At 40.1% G+C, this 17,528-nt stretch overlaps 1 protein-coding gene across 1 annotated transcript in view; it reads left to right on the forward strand.

Moving 5' to 3' along the window:
* The window catches only part of LOC146610073 (receptor-type tyrosine-protein phosphatase U-like), a 259,644-nt gene that overhangs the window by 147,169 nt on the left and 94,947 nt on the right, over positions 1-17,528 (forward strand). Inside the window, exons 4-6 of the mRNA XM_085346904.1 lie at positions 3,556-3,637; positions 9,812-9,927; positions 15,318-15,489. Of these exons, the coding sequence (XP_085203030.1) occupies positions 3,556-3,637; positions 9,812-9,927; positions 15,318-15,489 (370 nt within the window). The remainder of the gene's footprint in view (positions 1-3,555; positions 3,638-9,811; positions 9,928-15,317; positions 15,490-17,528) is intronic.

The following is a 17,528-nucleotide window of genomic DNA, read 5'->3' on the forward strand; positions in this document are numbered from 1 at the left end:
TTTGGATCATTGTCATGTTGGAAGACCCAGCCTCGTTTCATCTTCAAAGTTCACACTGATGGAAGGAGGTTTTGGCCCAAAATCTCACGATACATGGCCCCATTCATTCTGTCCTTAACACGGATCAGTCGTCCTGTCTCCTTGGCAGAAAAACAGCCCCATAGCATGATGTTTCCACCCCCATGCTTCACAGTAGGTATGGTGTTCTTAGGATGCAACTCAGTATTCTTCTTCCTCCAAACACGACGAGTTGAGTTTATACCAAAAAGTTCTACTTTGGTTTCATCTGACCACATGACATTCTCCCAATCCTCTGCTGTATCATCCATGTGCTCTCTGGCAAACTTCAGACGGGCCTGGACATGCACTGGCTTCAGCAGCGGAACACGTCTGGCACTGCGGGATTTGATTCCCTGCCGTTGTAGTGTGTTACTGATGGTGACCTTTGTTACTTTGGTCCCAGCTCTCTGCAGGTCATTCACCAGGTCCCCCCGTGTGGTTCTGGGATCTTTGCTCACCGTTCTCATGATCATTTTGACCCCACGGGATGAGATCTTGCGTGGAGCCCCAGATCGAGGGAGATTATCAGTGGTCTTGTATGTCTTCCATTTTCTGATGATTGCTCCCGCAGTTGATTTTTTCACACCAAGCTGCTTGCCTATTGTAGATTCACTCTTCCCAGTCTGGTGCAGGTCTACAATACTTTTCCTGGTGTCCTTCGAAAGCTCTTTGGTCTTGGCCATGGCGGAGTTTGGAGTCTGACTGTTTGAGGCTGTGGACAGGTGTCTTTTATACAGATGATGAGTTCAAACAGGTGCCATTCATACAGGTAACGAGTGGGGGACAGAAAAGCTTCTTACAGAAGACGTTACAGGTCTGTGAGAGCCAGAGATTTTCCTTGTTTGAGGTGACCAAATACTTATTTTCCACCCTGATTTACGAATAAATTCTTCACAAATCCTACCATGTGGATTCATGGATTTTTTTTTTTTTTTTTTTTTTCACATTCTGTCTCTCACAGTTGAAGTGTACCTCTGGTGCAACTTACTGACCTCTGTCATCATTTTAAGTGGGGGAACTTGCACAATCGGTGGCTGACTAAATACTTTCTTGCCCCACTGTACATAATATTTGCAATCGTATATAAAACCCGATGCAATGCATCGCAGGTCTAAATTAGATAGATAGATAGATAGATAGATAGATAGATAGATAGATAGATAGATAGATAGATAGATAGATAGATAGATTTGGCAATGGCACAAATTTTGATTTTCATACAGTCTGCTTCAGTTTTGATATATTTTATTTTATTTTTTTAACATGTTTGTTTATAGCTTTGATAGTGGCGCCAAGCTTCTGGCCACCTGTAGTGTTTCTCTGTCAGTCCTTATCATTGGTATTATTATATTATTTGTAAATAGTGCAAGGGGATTCTACTGTAACGTTTGTATAATGACTTGTGTGAATATGCATAGCTACTGTATGCCAACATTATTCCTCAGCGTCTGACACAGTCATAGCGAAACACACTCGTCTATAAGTGAGGGCAGATGTGGAGGGGCTTAATGATGGCTCAAAGCATGGGGCTGAGTGAATCGATGGTGGTGGGTGTGTTGACGCGTGATGAATTGTAGAGTTAATCGGTCAGACGTCTCTAATGGCCTGACATAGGAATGAAAAATAAAAATAAATTAGTGGAAAGAAAGCCTTAGTCTGTATCCATCTGCCAAAGCCTTTTGTGCTATTGATTTGCCTCAGGCACTTAAAGCCTGATGTATTGTCAACATTGCACTCTATTGCCTGTCTAAGTACACGGTCACAGTCTGACTTCCACCGGACTTTAGCATAGACAACTAGCAGTATTAAGTGTGGGTGAATGTCTGAATCAGGGCACAGCTACATCTTTCATCTTACCAGGTGTTAATGCACTCAGTCCCCAAGTTCAGAGTTTGTCATACTGTAGTACAAAGTGAAGAGTTGCTTGCGGCGGGAATGATTTGTGATCTGTTGACTGTAATTACTACTCGGAAACGTAGAATGACTTTGTTGCATGCTGGGAGGCCTGCACGTTCACTCCGAGTCGCTGCGTGTGGCTGGCTCATTTAGATGACTGACTGAATATTTAGGCTGTGTTTAAGAACTCCTGCAGATGATTTAATAAAAGGGCCAACGGGGAACGGAAAGAGATCTTTAGTCATATAAGGATTCATGGGGGGTTTTGTCTACATTTATAACATATCAAATTGTACAGCACCTGAACCTTGAACGTTTGGGCTTAGTAGATCACAAATTGCTGTGTCGTCTTAACAGTAATCAAGTAAATGTACCTGCTCACCAGTATATGACAACAGAGGAGACATGGTGATGCATTTTGCTGAACAAAAGTGTTTTGACGTCTGTCATTTAGATTTTAAGGCAGCAAGATTGCGTTAACTTTGCATTTATGGTGGAATGTTTGTAGGTACATGTACATGAGCAGTTCCTACTTCTGGCATTACTATTATTCAGAATGACAGCTATTAGTGGCTAAGTCCCCCCCTCCACCTGTTCTGTAGTGCTGGCTACCTTTTGTTTGTGACAGAGAAATCCTAACTCAGAGATCCACTTGTTGCTTTTCAGGATTTTCAACGTCATTTACCTTTTTTGTTTGTTGTTTTTTATCTGGAGGCACGTGCTTTGGCAGTTTCCAACAACAGGAGCATGTTCCAAAGCTCTGTCCAAGACAGCAGATTAATAAAATGGGCACTGGAGATGCAGCATTTGTGTGTTTATTGTAAACCATTATATCCCCATGACTTCACCACCACCGGGTGCCAGAACCACTCTGCTGGACAAGCTACTATATGATGACACCATGCAACATGTTCTATAAAGATAGTAGCATACATTATAAGTGACAACATGCATGTTTATGTTTAAAAAAATCAAGTGGCTACCAGTAGCAGTGCTCTGCATTGTACATTAGGCATATATACATACATTTCATTCAATTTAATTAATTTTTATTTATACAGCGCCAAATCACAACAACAGTCGCCTCAAGGTGCTTCACATTGTAAGGTAGACCCTACATAATACTTTTAGGCATAGATATTGTATCTCTGCAAAAAGCTGTTTTGTAGCTGCCTTACATTCAGAAGTGTTTAGGTCTCAAATGGATATCTTTGCCGCTTGTTTGACCTTTTAATACAAAAAGAGGCTCTAGAGGGCTCTGGCGTCTTTATTCTGAAGGGCTTACACTAAAGCCTGACATTTCCCTGTTGGTGTTTTAAAGAGATGAAAAGGTTCTGCTAATAACTAATGCTAATTTAGCTGTGATTAAATTGCTGCTTTTGAAAAATACCACACAACGGATATGAAACATTCTTGATTATGGTGTAATGCCAGGGTAAAACTTTACAATTAAGATTCCCCTTTAAATTTGTAGTAAGTGAAACAAAACATGTGAATTTTCTGTTCTTGCCGGGCGTTTAGATATTAATTTTACCCAATCTATTTGCCATTCAGCATGCAGCGGGGTGTAGTCATTTACTTTACCCTTTGTCTTCACAGGTCATCTTTGAAGCGACTGTTTCTGAAGAGCGGCAGGGTTATATTGCCTTGGACGACATAGTGCTGCTCAATTACCCCTGTTGTAAGTACCCACTTCTCTACAACTCATAATAATGGTGGTCCAGGCCACAGAACTCAACAGCTTCTGAAAAGTGATTGAAGACTATGAAACCATTCTGGTGACAGGGGGCAACCGCGGCACACATACCTGGTACATGCCCAAATGTCAGACCCACAATAACACAGCGGGAGGTGTCCCTTTTGTCCTGGAAGAACAGCCGACCTTTTCCACTGATCGCTATGCTCCCAGCCGGGTGCTTTTAAAGCTAATGTGATGTTACAGGCAGGAAAAGGACAGCTAGTGTTTGTACTTTGATCCTCTCTGGGAGATGTTTTTTCTTTGGCATCACTGGGATATCGGGAGGCTGGTGGTTTACGGGTGTTATTGAAAATTCTGTTATGTTCTGTTAAATTACTATTACACTCCCTGACTGTGTTTTAGTGTGTACAGTAGTTGATGTTGGATCCATCATATGAGACCTTTTTCTTCACAGCTGTGCCATTACCAAGATGATTAGCTCTATTGGGCATCATAGACAAAAGCTTAATGTGAACTGAGTGGTCTGCCTGGAAGCAGAGGTCATTGCAAAAGCTTCAATAAGGCATGCTGACTTCCAGAACAGATAACGTGGAGCCAAAACAGCAAGTACTGAGAATCAACTGATAATGGGCTCGGTGTTAGTGTTTTATTAAATAATTGTTTCAGTCATTTAAATGCTGTAATTTCGACCAATTATTATTGGCCAGTTGTGATATGATGCAGAGTGTTAGATTACATAATTACTCTGTAATAAGCCATTTCTGCACTGGGTGTTGGTATATCTTTAAACTAAATCAAGCATATATAAATATTATATGACTAATTGTTGGCAGTTAAGTGCGCTTATTCTTCAACTTATTCAGTTACAGTAGCTTTTCAGTGAATGAAAATATAAAACTAGTGCTAAATTTTAAAGCATAATTGTTTTGTATTTCACTAATATCTCATTTACTGCCATCAAACTCCATTCTTTTGATGAGACTGTAGTTGGCTACTTGTCTACCAGTAACCCTGTTCAGAGAAGCAAAAAGACAAAGCCCTTAATGATATTACCAGATGCGCTGTAATGTGTTGTATTCTAGATCAGCGGTCCCCAACCCCCGGGCCTCGGACCGGTGTCTGTGAGTCGTTTGGTACCGGCCGCGAGAGTTGAGGCTCAGGTGTGAAATGTATAGTTTTCAGGGTTTTTTTCGGTTTTCAGCGTTATTTTGTTATCGTTTTTATCGTTTACTCGGTTTTCCTGGGTCTTTTCACGTGTGTTATGAATAAATTTTCTTTTTTTCGGTACCGGTACTGGTTATATTTTGTTGTATTTATCCGCGACACCTTAAAGGCCGTGAAAATATTGCCGGGCATAAACCAGTCCGTGGCGCATATAAGGTTGGGGACCGCTGTTCTAGACTGTTTCACTGCCCCCTTGTGGTCAAAAATCTCTTCATGCGGCTTTAAATAGAATAGTCAAGTCATGCTTGAACGACCCCGAAATACCGCCATTCGTACTGTTCAGAAACCAAGTACTTCTGTATTCCAATCTTTATAACTAACATCCAGTCTGGCTTTCAGTAAGAAGGGAGCGAGAATGGAAATATTGTTTTTAGCTGCTTAAATGTGGGAAAATGCTAATGAATGATAATGTGGAGTATTTATGAGCTCATGAAATTCAGATCTCGTTTTCTAGGGCTACTGGCACTGATAAAAATCAGCGAGGCCACATTATATAATTCATTGAATCCACACTGGGAAACCGACAGAGGAGCTAAAACCCTTTCTTAAACCAGCATGCAGATTCTTTTTTTTTTCCAAATCGAAGCTCTGCTCAGACTTTAGCACTTGCCCTCTGTGACCCTGTCCTGAGAGGAGTAGGATACTTGTCCATGGTGATTAGTGATGGAGTGGTGGTAGGTGCCTTTGCCAAGGCCCCTCAATATGTGAGCCAGGCTGAGTTTAGCTTTCGTGCAGATGGTGGCGTTTGGATCCTCAACATGCCTCTAAGCTCACATTAGGGGACAATGTCCCTGCAAGGCACTGCAACATATTATATGTGCAGCATAAACACATGAATCATGAAGCACATGATTCATGCGTTTCATCTGTGCTCAACCAAGCATATCCACACACACACATAAATCTAGAACAGAAAAACGCATACACGTGCAGAGTTTTGCACTTGGTGTATAGCTGCAACAGCAAATGCACACACACACACTCAAACAAAGATGTAAGTAAACATTAGTAAGGCAGTGCAAATTTCCCTGCAGGCAACAAGAATAATAGTATGCCCCTTTAGGAAAGCTTCAGCTCAAAAGCAACCGCTACTCAGTTTACATTCCCACTCATTTGACATTTGTCTTGTTTTCCCCTGGAGTCCCCTGAAACACGTGTTTAGAATATAGATTCTAAACACGTGTTTCAGTCAAACCAATCTCTCCTGCATCATGGAGGCAGAGGCAGCATCACTAATTTAAAAAGCCAGCATTTCAGACAGACAGAATACATTTGAGACTCAATTTACCTTGGCTCTTTTTATGTTTAACACTATTAATTAAGGCTCACCAAGTCACATATCCAACCTACTAGGCTTTTAGATTTAAATTTAATTTTCTCTGTCACTATTAATGCAACTGCCTCATCCTCAAATGACTCCTTCTATAATTGGCCCTGAGACTGTTAGTCTTTTAGAGAAGACTTTAAAGTTGGCTTGTTTTCTCCATACAAAATACTCAGGGTGGCACAACAACAAAAGTCCATTGGGTATCCATTCTGTTAATTTTTCATTCTTTTAATGCCACATTAGCCATCTTCCCAATTTATCACTTATGGTGTGAAATGAGCTAGTTGTGGTTTGAGATATGCACCTGAAATTACTTACTGTTACTATGCTGATTGAATGGACGGAGCACCAAAAGGCCCAGAGAAGGAAAGAGAAACATGAGCAAAAAGGAAAAATTTTCGATGCAGTTTCTATCATCCCATTCTCTGCAGATGTTGCTGTTAGTTGCCGTGGAAACCAGGCATGAAAGTGTCTGAATTACATTTTGCCCATCACATTGGTTAGCCAGTAGAAATAATTCCCACAGTACATATCCTGCTAACGCCACAGAAGGAATCTCTCAGTATGCTCTGTGTCTTATATAATGTAGGTTATTATTTTCTCATTATATTCAGAATGTTGTTCATTAGTGTTGTTTTAAGGGGGTAGCTATGTTACCCATTCTCATTGTTTAAAGAGTGTTTGGAAGCGTGAAAACCTAAATGAATGCTTGCTCAGGCCAAAATTAGTCTAGAAATGTTTCCAGCACTCTATTCTAACAGCCTGCAGAAACAAGCAAAGAGAAATTAGATTGGCTGTTGGGTGGGTCTGTGATATATTGCGTATTTTTAATAGTATTTTTAAGATACTATATTGTATTTCCTGTAATGGAAATGCACCAATCTATGCAAATGTTGAAATATGCCACTGTTCAGCATCTTTGCGGCTAAGATCAACTCATGTATGGCTCAGTACATGAGCGGGGCGCAGAAAGAGCAGGAATACCAGAGGAGCGAAACACCAGCCAGTAGACAGCGCAGTCGCCCAAGACTGCAAGAGCAGACTGACTAACCTGTGCACCGCCTGGATTGACTACAACAGCGGTTCCCAAACTTTTTTTGCTAGGCCCCCCTTTGTTTTACAAGAAAAATGTTTGCGCAAACACATCCTCCAACCACACACACCCATATTTTGCTCCATTGCAATTTATTTCACACCTCAAACATTTAGTAAACAATAAGCAAATACAAGCAATCTCAAATAAATTACAGGTAGTAAGAAAATAAACTACTAACTCTTTTACGCTACGTCCACACCTGTAGGATACTGTTTGTCTGTGATTTGAACAGCCCAGTATGTGCTCCCAACAAAGGGAAAGCCAATTACAGTATGCAGGGGAGACCTACCTCTGCACTTGTGCAGGTGAAACCAAAGGGAAGACTTGCTTCACCATATTTTCTAGTCTTTGGCTTAGAATGAAGTTGGTTTGGAAACATATTCAGCGATGCTTCATCTCCTGCTTTGCGTTTGTGTGGGAGCCCTGTGCTAGCAGTGTCCAAGCATTGTTTTTTTGGTTTTTTTTCCCTTTTCATACTGCGCCCCCCCTGCAATGGCTCTGCGCCCCCCCTAGGGGAAGGTCTGGACAACAAGAAGGCCTATGACTCGATGCCCCACACGTGGATCCTCTAATGCCTAGAACTATATGAGATCAACAGATGTCATTCTATAGATGGCATCAAGCTGTATGCCAAGAGTGAATGGGACATTGATTCACTGATCCACAGCACCAGGATATACAGCAAGGACATAGGAATGTGATTCGGACTGAAGAAGTGTCGGCTGGTAACAAAGAGAGGGAAAGTAGTCAGAACTGACGGGATCGAACCAGAAGGCAACATTACAGACACTGAGGACAGCTACAAGTAGCTGGGGAATCCCATAGGCAAATGGGAACCACGAAGAGGCTGGGAACCATTGGAACCACAAACAGTTGTTGTAGTTATATTAAATTCAGTTAACAAGAGGCTCTTTTAATTCATTAATGATCATTTAGACACTTTTACTTCATGATTACGCTCAGCTTTGGTCCAAAATTATCAACATACTGCATCAAATGAGGTGATGGACCTCACTATTCACCATTATGAAGTCAAATTGGTCAAATACTTTTTTAAAAAAAAATCAGCAATCAGTAACACACAGCATTTCAAACTTGAGCCTTCAAAATGATCCAGGAGTAGCAGAACTCTTGTGTTAAACAGTGTTTAGTTAAGTTAGGTTTATCTAATAAACTATAACTCACCTGTTGCATTAATCTAATGTGTAGAGCATATTAGAAAGTCACCAAAACAAAGAAATGTTACATCAGTGCCTGTTTCCTTTCTCTACCACTACTAAGCTATTGCAGAAAGAGTTTAAAGTCAGTTTTAAAAATTATATATTTCCCATAAATATATTTCCTGAAATAAAAAAACATCAAATGTTTAAACTGAAACATTTTTAATAAAATGCCTATTTTGATTGTGCATCAATATTTATTCTTTTCTTTATTTATTCATCAGGATTTGAACTTGCAGTTGTCAACAAAGTGTCAACAGATGGAAATATTGATAAAAAACAATTCAGTTATCATTTTTGAATTAATTTTTATGAGAAAGATTGCGGTGAACCTCTGTTACAGAAACACCAAATGCATTTTCTTTCATAAATATACAAGGTAGCTTAAAGAAAGGACCTGAAAATGTGGTTCAAAATAGCAGAAGGCAGTATAGATGTATTAGCAATATGCAGATGCAGTGTTCCACACATTACAGTGAACGGACATACTTGTGTTTTATATACTGGCAGAGAGTACTGTGACTGACCGTAGGTGTACAGCACAATGCAGACGCTTTTCAAACTGCCTCTTATGAATTCCTTCATGTAACCATGTAAACAGCAGCAGGTAAGAAAAGCCTTGTTTTTGAAATTTGGCTTTACTGTTTTGCATTTTACTTTATTCCATTGAATATTATTAGGTTATTACTACCATTATTCTTAATTTGGCGTTAAAAAGAGCAGTTGAAGTTAAGGAAGTAGCAAAAACATTTGATCTCGCAGAAATACAGCTTTCCAAAAATGGTTTGCCTTCAGTCTTAGCTGCATCCTTTATGCTCTCAAATGCTGACATGGTGGCAATGGCAGTCCATAAAAGTAAAGCCCATCATTTTGTTTTTTTCTAAAACCCAATGGTACAAAAGCATTTTTCATATTTTTCCAGGGACACATGGATCGTTTTCTTTCACCTATTTCATGTTTTTGCCACATAACTGCCATGTCACAGCTGTGATGTCCATTCCAAACGGATCAACGGAGCTTTTGTTGTTTTTGTGGTTAAATATTTTTGAAAAGTGCTTTGGACAATGCTCATGTGAACCATTTATAGTTGTTTAGAAAAGTGAACAGAAGCCAGCAGTGATGTTTGTGAGCCTCTATCTATATCTAGGTGTATATTTAATGTACAGGCTCTAAATAAATTGCACTTAGCATCTGTGTTTTCAGTATATTTAGACAGCAAAGCTCAGCTCCAGATGTGGCACTTTCATCACTGTGTATCTCTGTGTGTGTGTTTTGTCCTCCTACCACAGACAAGGTGGCTCATTTCTCTCGGCTGGGTGACGTGGAGGTGAATGCCGGGCAGAATGCCTCGTTCCAGTGTGTCGCCACGGGAAAAGTTTCTGAGGCTGAGCCCTTCCTGCTGGAGGTGAGACCGAGGGATTGTGCACATTAGCGTGTTTGTGTTTTCTTTGTATTAATTATCTTCGCTCGCAAACATCATCATAGCTACATGCGGCTGTCCTCTTGTTTGATGGCAGATACTCCCTTCACCCTGGACAAAAAGGCTAAAATGACCAAAGAAAAAGTGGGAAACAGTTAAACATGAGAGGTTTTTGGACAAAGTTTGTGTTTTTTCCATTGTTTAAGCACTGCTTCCAGCCAAGAGTGATACCATATATGCCCCATAGCTGCAGAAAAGGCTAACATTGTTATCTTTTTACAAAAAACAGCTGAACATGAGAGGTTTTTGGACAAAGTTTGTGTTCTCCATTCTTTAAGCACCGGTTTGAGCACCGTTTCAAAAGTACCGATTTGGCACCGGTATCGGATAAAACCTAAACGATACCCATCCCTAGTCAAGGCCACAGCTAAGCTTCTACATAACACCTAAAATGAGGCCCACCTCCTCCTGAAATTCTGATACATAATTTTCTCCAATTAAATCTACACTTTTTATTGAATAGTTGTTTTTCTTTAACAAAAACTAGAGAGTATCTAGATTTAAGATATATGATATAAGTAGGGTTGTCTTTTTAAATGAATTGTGATGATGTATGAAAATTTCACAAATGTTGTTGTGATTTAATGTAAATCTATGTGTTACCGAAAAGTCTTGAGACTCGATGCCCTAGCTGCAAGCAGGGACAAAACAGTGGTATCTGTGATTATCCTTCATTATTCCAGTTGTGCATTGGCATTTATATTAGTTCAGTCCACCAGAGCACAAAACCTTGAAAGAAGTGAATGAGATTTTTTCCGATTGGGTTGATGTGGAGTTTTGAAACGCACCATTAAACATTTGCTCACAGTGAATTTAGGGATACTGAGGACTGCAGTGCAGTGTAGACTGTATCATTGTTCCTTTTCAATATGGTGATTGTTTCAGATTTAGAGATTTGTTTGTGATTTGGCTTTCAAACATAGCAGAATACAAACCAGAGCCTAAAAAAATGTCAATTAATTCTCCCAAATGCAGCAATTTTCCTCATTCCAGATCTTCTTCTTGTGCATCTCTTGGTTTCTTAATGCTGCTGGTGCTTTTAGATTGCTCCATGAAAGTCACGCTCTGACCTTGCACTGTGCACGGTGCAGTGGACTTAAAACTTGCTTGAAGCACAGAAATCAGTGTCTCTTTCAAACTGCTCCAATTGCCAGATTGTCAATCTGAATTTCATTGTGTGATCGTGTGCCAGCATACAACACACTGAAAACACACCAGCACAATCTGTGGGACTTCCAATGAGAAATCTAATAATAGAACCTGCAAAGAAACAGATGTAAGGATGCACAAGGAGATGACTTTAAAGGGGAAATTAGTCTAGGTCAGGGATAGTTTGGGACTTTTAAGGGAAAATTATTTTTATTTACACACCATACTAGCTTTTCAAGTGGACAGGGGCTTTGTATCATGAGATTGACATATTGGGTATTTAATCACCACTTATTGTGTTCCAATGGCGGGCCTATTTTCAGATTGACACAACACAGCTTAACAAACACAACCACATTTTCACCCTTAGCTGAAGAACATCAAACATCATTTCTAATCAGAAGCAATAGCAATCCTGGATTTTCAATTAAAGTCTGGATGTGGTAGAGGGGTGTTGAACTTGAATGACTTAAGTGTCCACAAGGTTTTAAACATTTAAAACCTGTTGTGTTACATCACAGCAGGTGACTGAGATGAACTGTGTCCAACTTTCTCTAATGACGTGAAAATGCAACTTATACAGTTAGCACGGTGTGTTGGGTTCTCACCAGGTACTCTGGCTTCCTCCCACAGTCTAAAGACATGTAGTTAGTGGGGATAGGTTAATTGGAAAGTCTAAATTGTCCAAAAGTGTGAATCGTTTTCTGTGTCTGTGTGTTAGCCCTGTGACAGACTGGCGACCTGTCCATGGTGTAGCCTGCCTCTCCCCCTAAGATAGCTGGGATAGGCTCCAGCCTCCCTGCGACCCTGAAAAAGGGATAAACGAATGGATGGAAGTTAAATAAACTTAAACTTAAAGCGTGTGTACCATTTTGACTATCATTGAGCCCCAAAGTACAGATATACAATCTTATGTTTTAGTACTGATACAGCTCAATACTGCTAAGTGGATCAGAGAGATGATCATCATGGAGACTGCTCTTAGTGCTGCAATGATTGAATCCCATGTTTGCAAATTATTTATTGGTGCTTAAAATAAATTTGGAGCGTTTACTGATAATGAATAAATAATAGACTTTTGGCCCCTTTACATGCTATTAGTTTAGCATTTTTTTAAATATAAGATATTGATATCTGTATTAATATTTGATGACTGTGGCCACAGATGTTACTTATATTGCAGATTTTGGACAGATAGTTCTGAACCAGCAGTCTGTCAACACAGTCTATTTAGCCATTTTAATGTCTAATATGAAACAATGGTAATGGATGGGTGGTTATGAAACTGGAATCGGGTATTTTGTAGGGTACAGTACAAATATATATTTCTTTTCTGAAGATACTGCAGAAAAGAAATGCAGTTTTTATTTATTTATTTATTTACTTACTTACTTACTTACTTATTTGTTTATTTATTTATTTCCTTTTTAACCATATCACATCTGTTCGCACAGCCAGTTTTCTTCATCATATCTGTTTACTTCAAACTACAGAAGGGTCTCAAGAGTCTTAACCATCAAACACCACATGCTTGGAAGCCTGTTAAAATCATCACCCTCCAGAGGCTTGATTATTAAGTTTATTGAACTCCCAACAGTATATTCAGTATATGAATTCAGCTCATCACTTCAGAAGACTTCAAACCAAAACCGCTTGAAATTTTAAATAGATTTTTCAAACTTGATTGATCTGACACAACATTAAAAGTACCCCTGCAAAATATGTGGTTAGTCATTTGCATCCTACCAAAACTTCTCTGGCCTGGCGTTGCACGGACTCTGCAGGACTTCTGAAGGTGCCCTTAGTATCTGGCATCAAGAAGTTAGCAGCAGATTTTATAAGAGATGGCGAAGCCACTGTGACACAAGCGGCCCAGCACCCTGTTGCTAGTTTTTGATTCGTCCACATTTCACTGCCAGCATGTACTTGCCACTGCTGCACCTTACAGGAGCAGACGTGCTCTGACCGAGGCGTCTAGCCATAAGCATATGGCTCTCGTCAAACTTTGTCAGGCTTTTGCACAGAATCCTCCCGTGTCCAAAACTCATTGGCGTCTGAAGTTCTCTTATGCAGTATCCCTGCTTTGGAGCTCTAAGAAAGAAAAATGCTAACAAATGCAAATTTTTTTGCTTTAAAATTTCAAGTCCTCTAACTTCATGGAAGGTCAATACGGTTGTCTCTTAATTGTCAATCGCAGAATTACCTGGTGGCAAAGACGTGAAGCCACCTCTTCTGACCTCGTAATTAACTGTGCAGTAGTCGTTAAAGAAAATGGGAGCCATTATCTTTTATGTCAGTAATAGTAGTGCGATTTAGCATTCTTACATAATTCAGAAAGTTTGTGATTCAGAGTTTTTGCCTTTTAATGCTTGTGTTGTGCGCAGAGCCGTTTGACAGTTTGTGCCTCTGCTTTTCTAGCTTTTTGATTGGGATGGCATTTAGTTTACAAAAGCCCCTAAAGTCATTTCTCTCATGCAACTGAAAATAGTTTTCATAGTTTGAATATGAGCTAATATTAGTCTTCATAAATCCATCCTTGAATGCCTCCACTCCTTCTTTTTGGCCTTGAAGCCTGCACATCTAAGTGCTTTTGAAATGATAGCAGCAGGGAGAAGACACTTTGCAAATGAGATCTCTGTATACTTGGTGATCCATCCCCTGTGTTTCCACTCAATTTTATTTCACCCCCACCCTCTCTTCTTTGTATCGAAGCCTTTGAAGATCATCGGTGTATGAAAGAGCCATTTTTTTAAATCACTTTCAAACTTTGCAAATTTGTTGACTGAGCTATACACACATGTGAAAATTCAAACAATAGAAGGCTTGTCTTCTGTAATTTGACAAAGTGCTGCAACTTCTCAGCCCATGTCAGCACATGTTACACTCCTCCCTGCTCCTCTCATTTAGTGGAAACAAACCCAAAAACTGGTAACAACAGAGAGTGGAGATATATCATAAGCCATTACCACCTTCTGTTCCTCCATTTGTTGTTCAGGGCCTGTTTGATCGTCAGCACCGAGACTGCTAATTGCTGTTTTCTCTTTGATCTCCCTGCCAATGCAGAGGTCCTCTCTGGACCAATCTGGAGCTGCTCTCCTCCACTCTTTCTTCTGTTTAGCTAGTCCAAACAAATTGTTAGCATAATGTTTCTTAATCCATTTACATCATATTTCCTCTGCTGTCCATGAGCCCAAAAATCGCAGACGGCACTCTCAGATGCTATTTATTTAATATCAACATGTGCCGAATCCAAACCTGAGTTAGTCATTATACAAACTCTTAATTGCATTATGACGCAGGGCTTGCTGCCAGACAGGAAGAATGGCAGCACACTTGGCAAACAGAAGCATTTTTGCTTTAAAAGCCTGCAGGTGGGATTTAAAGTTTACATAAAAAGCAAGCAAACAAACAACAACAAAATAAACTGCATGTATGCTCTACATTAAAAAGTCATGTTAAACTGATGAAAAAGGGTGTTTTTTTTTTTTAAACCAAAAAAGTAGGAAACAAATTTAAACAGAGATTACATAAAAGAAGATTGCAGATTTTATTGATACCAAGGCTAAAGTTAAATTGAAGTATAATCTGTAGCTGTAGGCAGTACTCTGGCACTATATATCTAATTTCATATTTTCTAACAGCAATGTATTTTCCCCCCATCCTCCTAAACCAATTCAAACATGCGGATGTCAAACCCACTTACTGGTGAAAAATGTAAGCAGGCGACAGCTTACATAATAATCTACTTATACTGTGCGAGAGGCTGTATATATTGTATCTCGCACCTGGAACAGCTCATTCCGAGTGCTGGCCTCTGATTTCCTGTTCCACCGCTTAAGCCAATTTCCAGTATGCCTGGAGCACTGACACATTAGCATGGTAGGAGACGTCAGCTCGAGCCCCGGTGCTGGAAACAACAGCAACCCGGGAGGCCTGTGTCACTGGTCTTGAAAGCGAACAAACGATTGTGACCAGTGACATTTATCACATTTATTATCTTGCCCTCCCATGTGGTTAATTCCAGCCCTGTTTTGTCTTCCTGTCTGCTTCTCAGATGCTTACCTATTTTTAATGACTTGGACAGATGCAGGTAAACACATACGGTTGGGTCGGTGCACTCAATGCTCTCTCTCTCTCTCTCTCTGTGGACCTTTTCTGGTTGTCAGCGGAGAAACGGCGTGCTGCTGGACACGTCCATGCTGACTCGGTTGAGTCACAAGCGGCTGATGGCGACTTTCCAGGTGGAGGCACAGCGTGGAGAGCAGGACCTCTACCGCTGCATCACCCTGTCCCCCAGAGGTGCCGCCGTGTCCAACTTTGGAGAACTAATCGTCAGAGGTAAACTGTAAACATTTTCATGCACAATAATACAGGGAAAACCACAACAACTTGATGACAGTAGAAAGTGATAACTTCCTTTAAACAGGAACAAACCTCCGGCAGAATCAGAATCCAAACACGTTTGATATCCTGTGGGTATGGCCATCGTTTATGTACAGTATATGAGATTTGCTGACTTTGCCTCAAAATAAGTTTTTAATGAGCTTTTTAGTTTTACTTTGCCTTCATCTTTGCTGTTAAGAAGAGGGCCGTATGTCTTCCTTGTGTCTCTGGTAAGAGCAATTTATGTGATGGATGTCTCATCATAAGCTCTGCAGCAACAACACATGCTAAATAGAAAGACATCCACAACCTCAGATGGGTCACCTAACGCACTGGGATTAGGTCAGTGAGAACTGTAGGGTATTTACTTTGTAATATAAAGTGGCTTAAGAAGACTGTTTTTTTGTTATATGGTGTCATGTATATAAAATTGAAATTAAAGAAAGTGTCTGCAACAGAGATCCATACTTCAGACAGCAAAAATCATTCGCCTCCCATTTCTGTTCACATTCAGCCAGAAAAATGTTGAAGCTACACGTAGATTATCCTTTTTTCTCCAGCAAATGCTCACTTGTGCAATCCAAACAGCTGCAATAGCCACAATAATGGGAAATATCCGAGGATGAAATACAATGCTTTGAGTGGATTTTTAAGAGAAATAAACAAAGAGTTTGGTTCTGTTGGGTCTCCTCGGTTTTTCTGCAGCAGTTGTGTTACTTTCACTGTGCATTATGTGTTTAGCTGCTTCATCTATTTCTGATATCATAGTTTTGTCTCTGCAAAATCAGCTGTTCTGAGTGTGTTACTTATTTCTCTCATTTATTCAACACATTTGCCTGTCCAGATGGGCATAAATCATTAGATTTGTTCTCTGAGCTCTTAAGAAAGCTGGGAGGAAACTAAAAGGAAACTTTGGTATTTTTTTCCCATCTTGTGGGGTCTAAATTATTAATGGGGAAGGAAAGCTTTGTCAGTCCAGTACTGTGTGAGGACACTATTATTCTGTGTTGTAAAGCACTTTGTGATTTTTATCTGTGAAAAGCGCTATATAAATAAATTTTACTTACTTACTTACCGGCAGCTGCAAAAAAACTCGAGTGTAATCCAGCTGGGCAATTGAATGTGTCAAAGTAAAAGTGTTTTGTGTGTATTTCTACCGAGAAGCTGTAGATTGTTGTATAACTGAATGTAAAGTAGCTGCCTGGCACAGATCTCAAGGATACCTGCTGGCTGACCCAATCGCTGACATGTTCTTTTGCTTATTTTGCTTTGTTGACCGTGGGTAGCCCTCTGTTCAGCTTGTCTTTTTACTGGAGACGTAGCAGCACACCAGATGAAATAGTTTGAGTTTGCAAGTTCCCCCCTGCACGAATAAGATGACAACATGCAGCGTTACTATATTTAGAGCAACGCCATCAGTCTGGGCGGTCTTGGTCTTTTCTTCTGGTTGATTTTGTGCAGGTGAAACACCATCTCCAGGAGGGCAATTTTTATTCAAGCCATGGATTCTTGGAGTTGCACAGCAGGGATTTCTCTCATCAGTTGACACATGGAAATTTTTCATACCTGGTATCTACAGGTCCCACTCTTTGCAGAGAGAATTTTCTTTCTCACTGAGCAGCCGAGAAATGAATGCAGAAGCACTTCCAGCTTCCTGAGAAATGGTCTTTCTTTCTCTTCCTTCACCCACTGAGTCCCAGCTTCTCTTTCATTTAGCTCCTTGTCTGTGCACTCAAATAAATAGCAGTGATCATCAAGCTGAAAAGACTGACAGCATCCTTGTCATGGTCCACATCTGCCATTACATGTAACTACTGATTTGTTGAAAGTCCGTCTGTAGACAAACTGAACTGCGGAGATGGGTGTGATATTATAAATATGTCACTTATTATGTCAATTGTATGAATTCAGCTACCAAGTATCCCAAATGGAGAGATGTGCCAGGTGCTTAATTTCAATTTTTTGTCCTAAGTCACAGAACTATTGAGCCTGTC

Source organism: Diplotaxodon limnothrissa, linkage group LG22 (assembly GCF_057381915.1).
Source record: "Diplotaxodon limnothrissa isolate DT_005_m linkage group LG22, D_limnothrissa_male_GT1.1, whole genome shotgun sequence".
In the NCBI taxonomy this organism is placed as follows: domain Eukaryota; kingdom Metazoa; phylum Chordata; class Actinopteri; order Cichliformes; family Cichlidae; genus Diplotaxodon; species Diplotaxodon limnothrissa.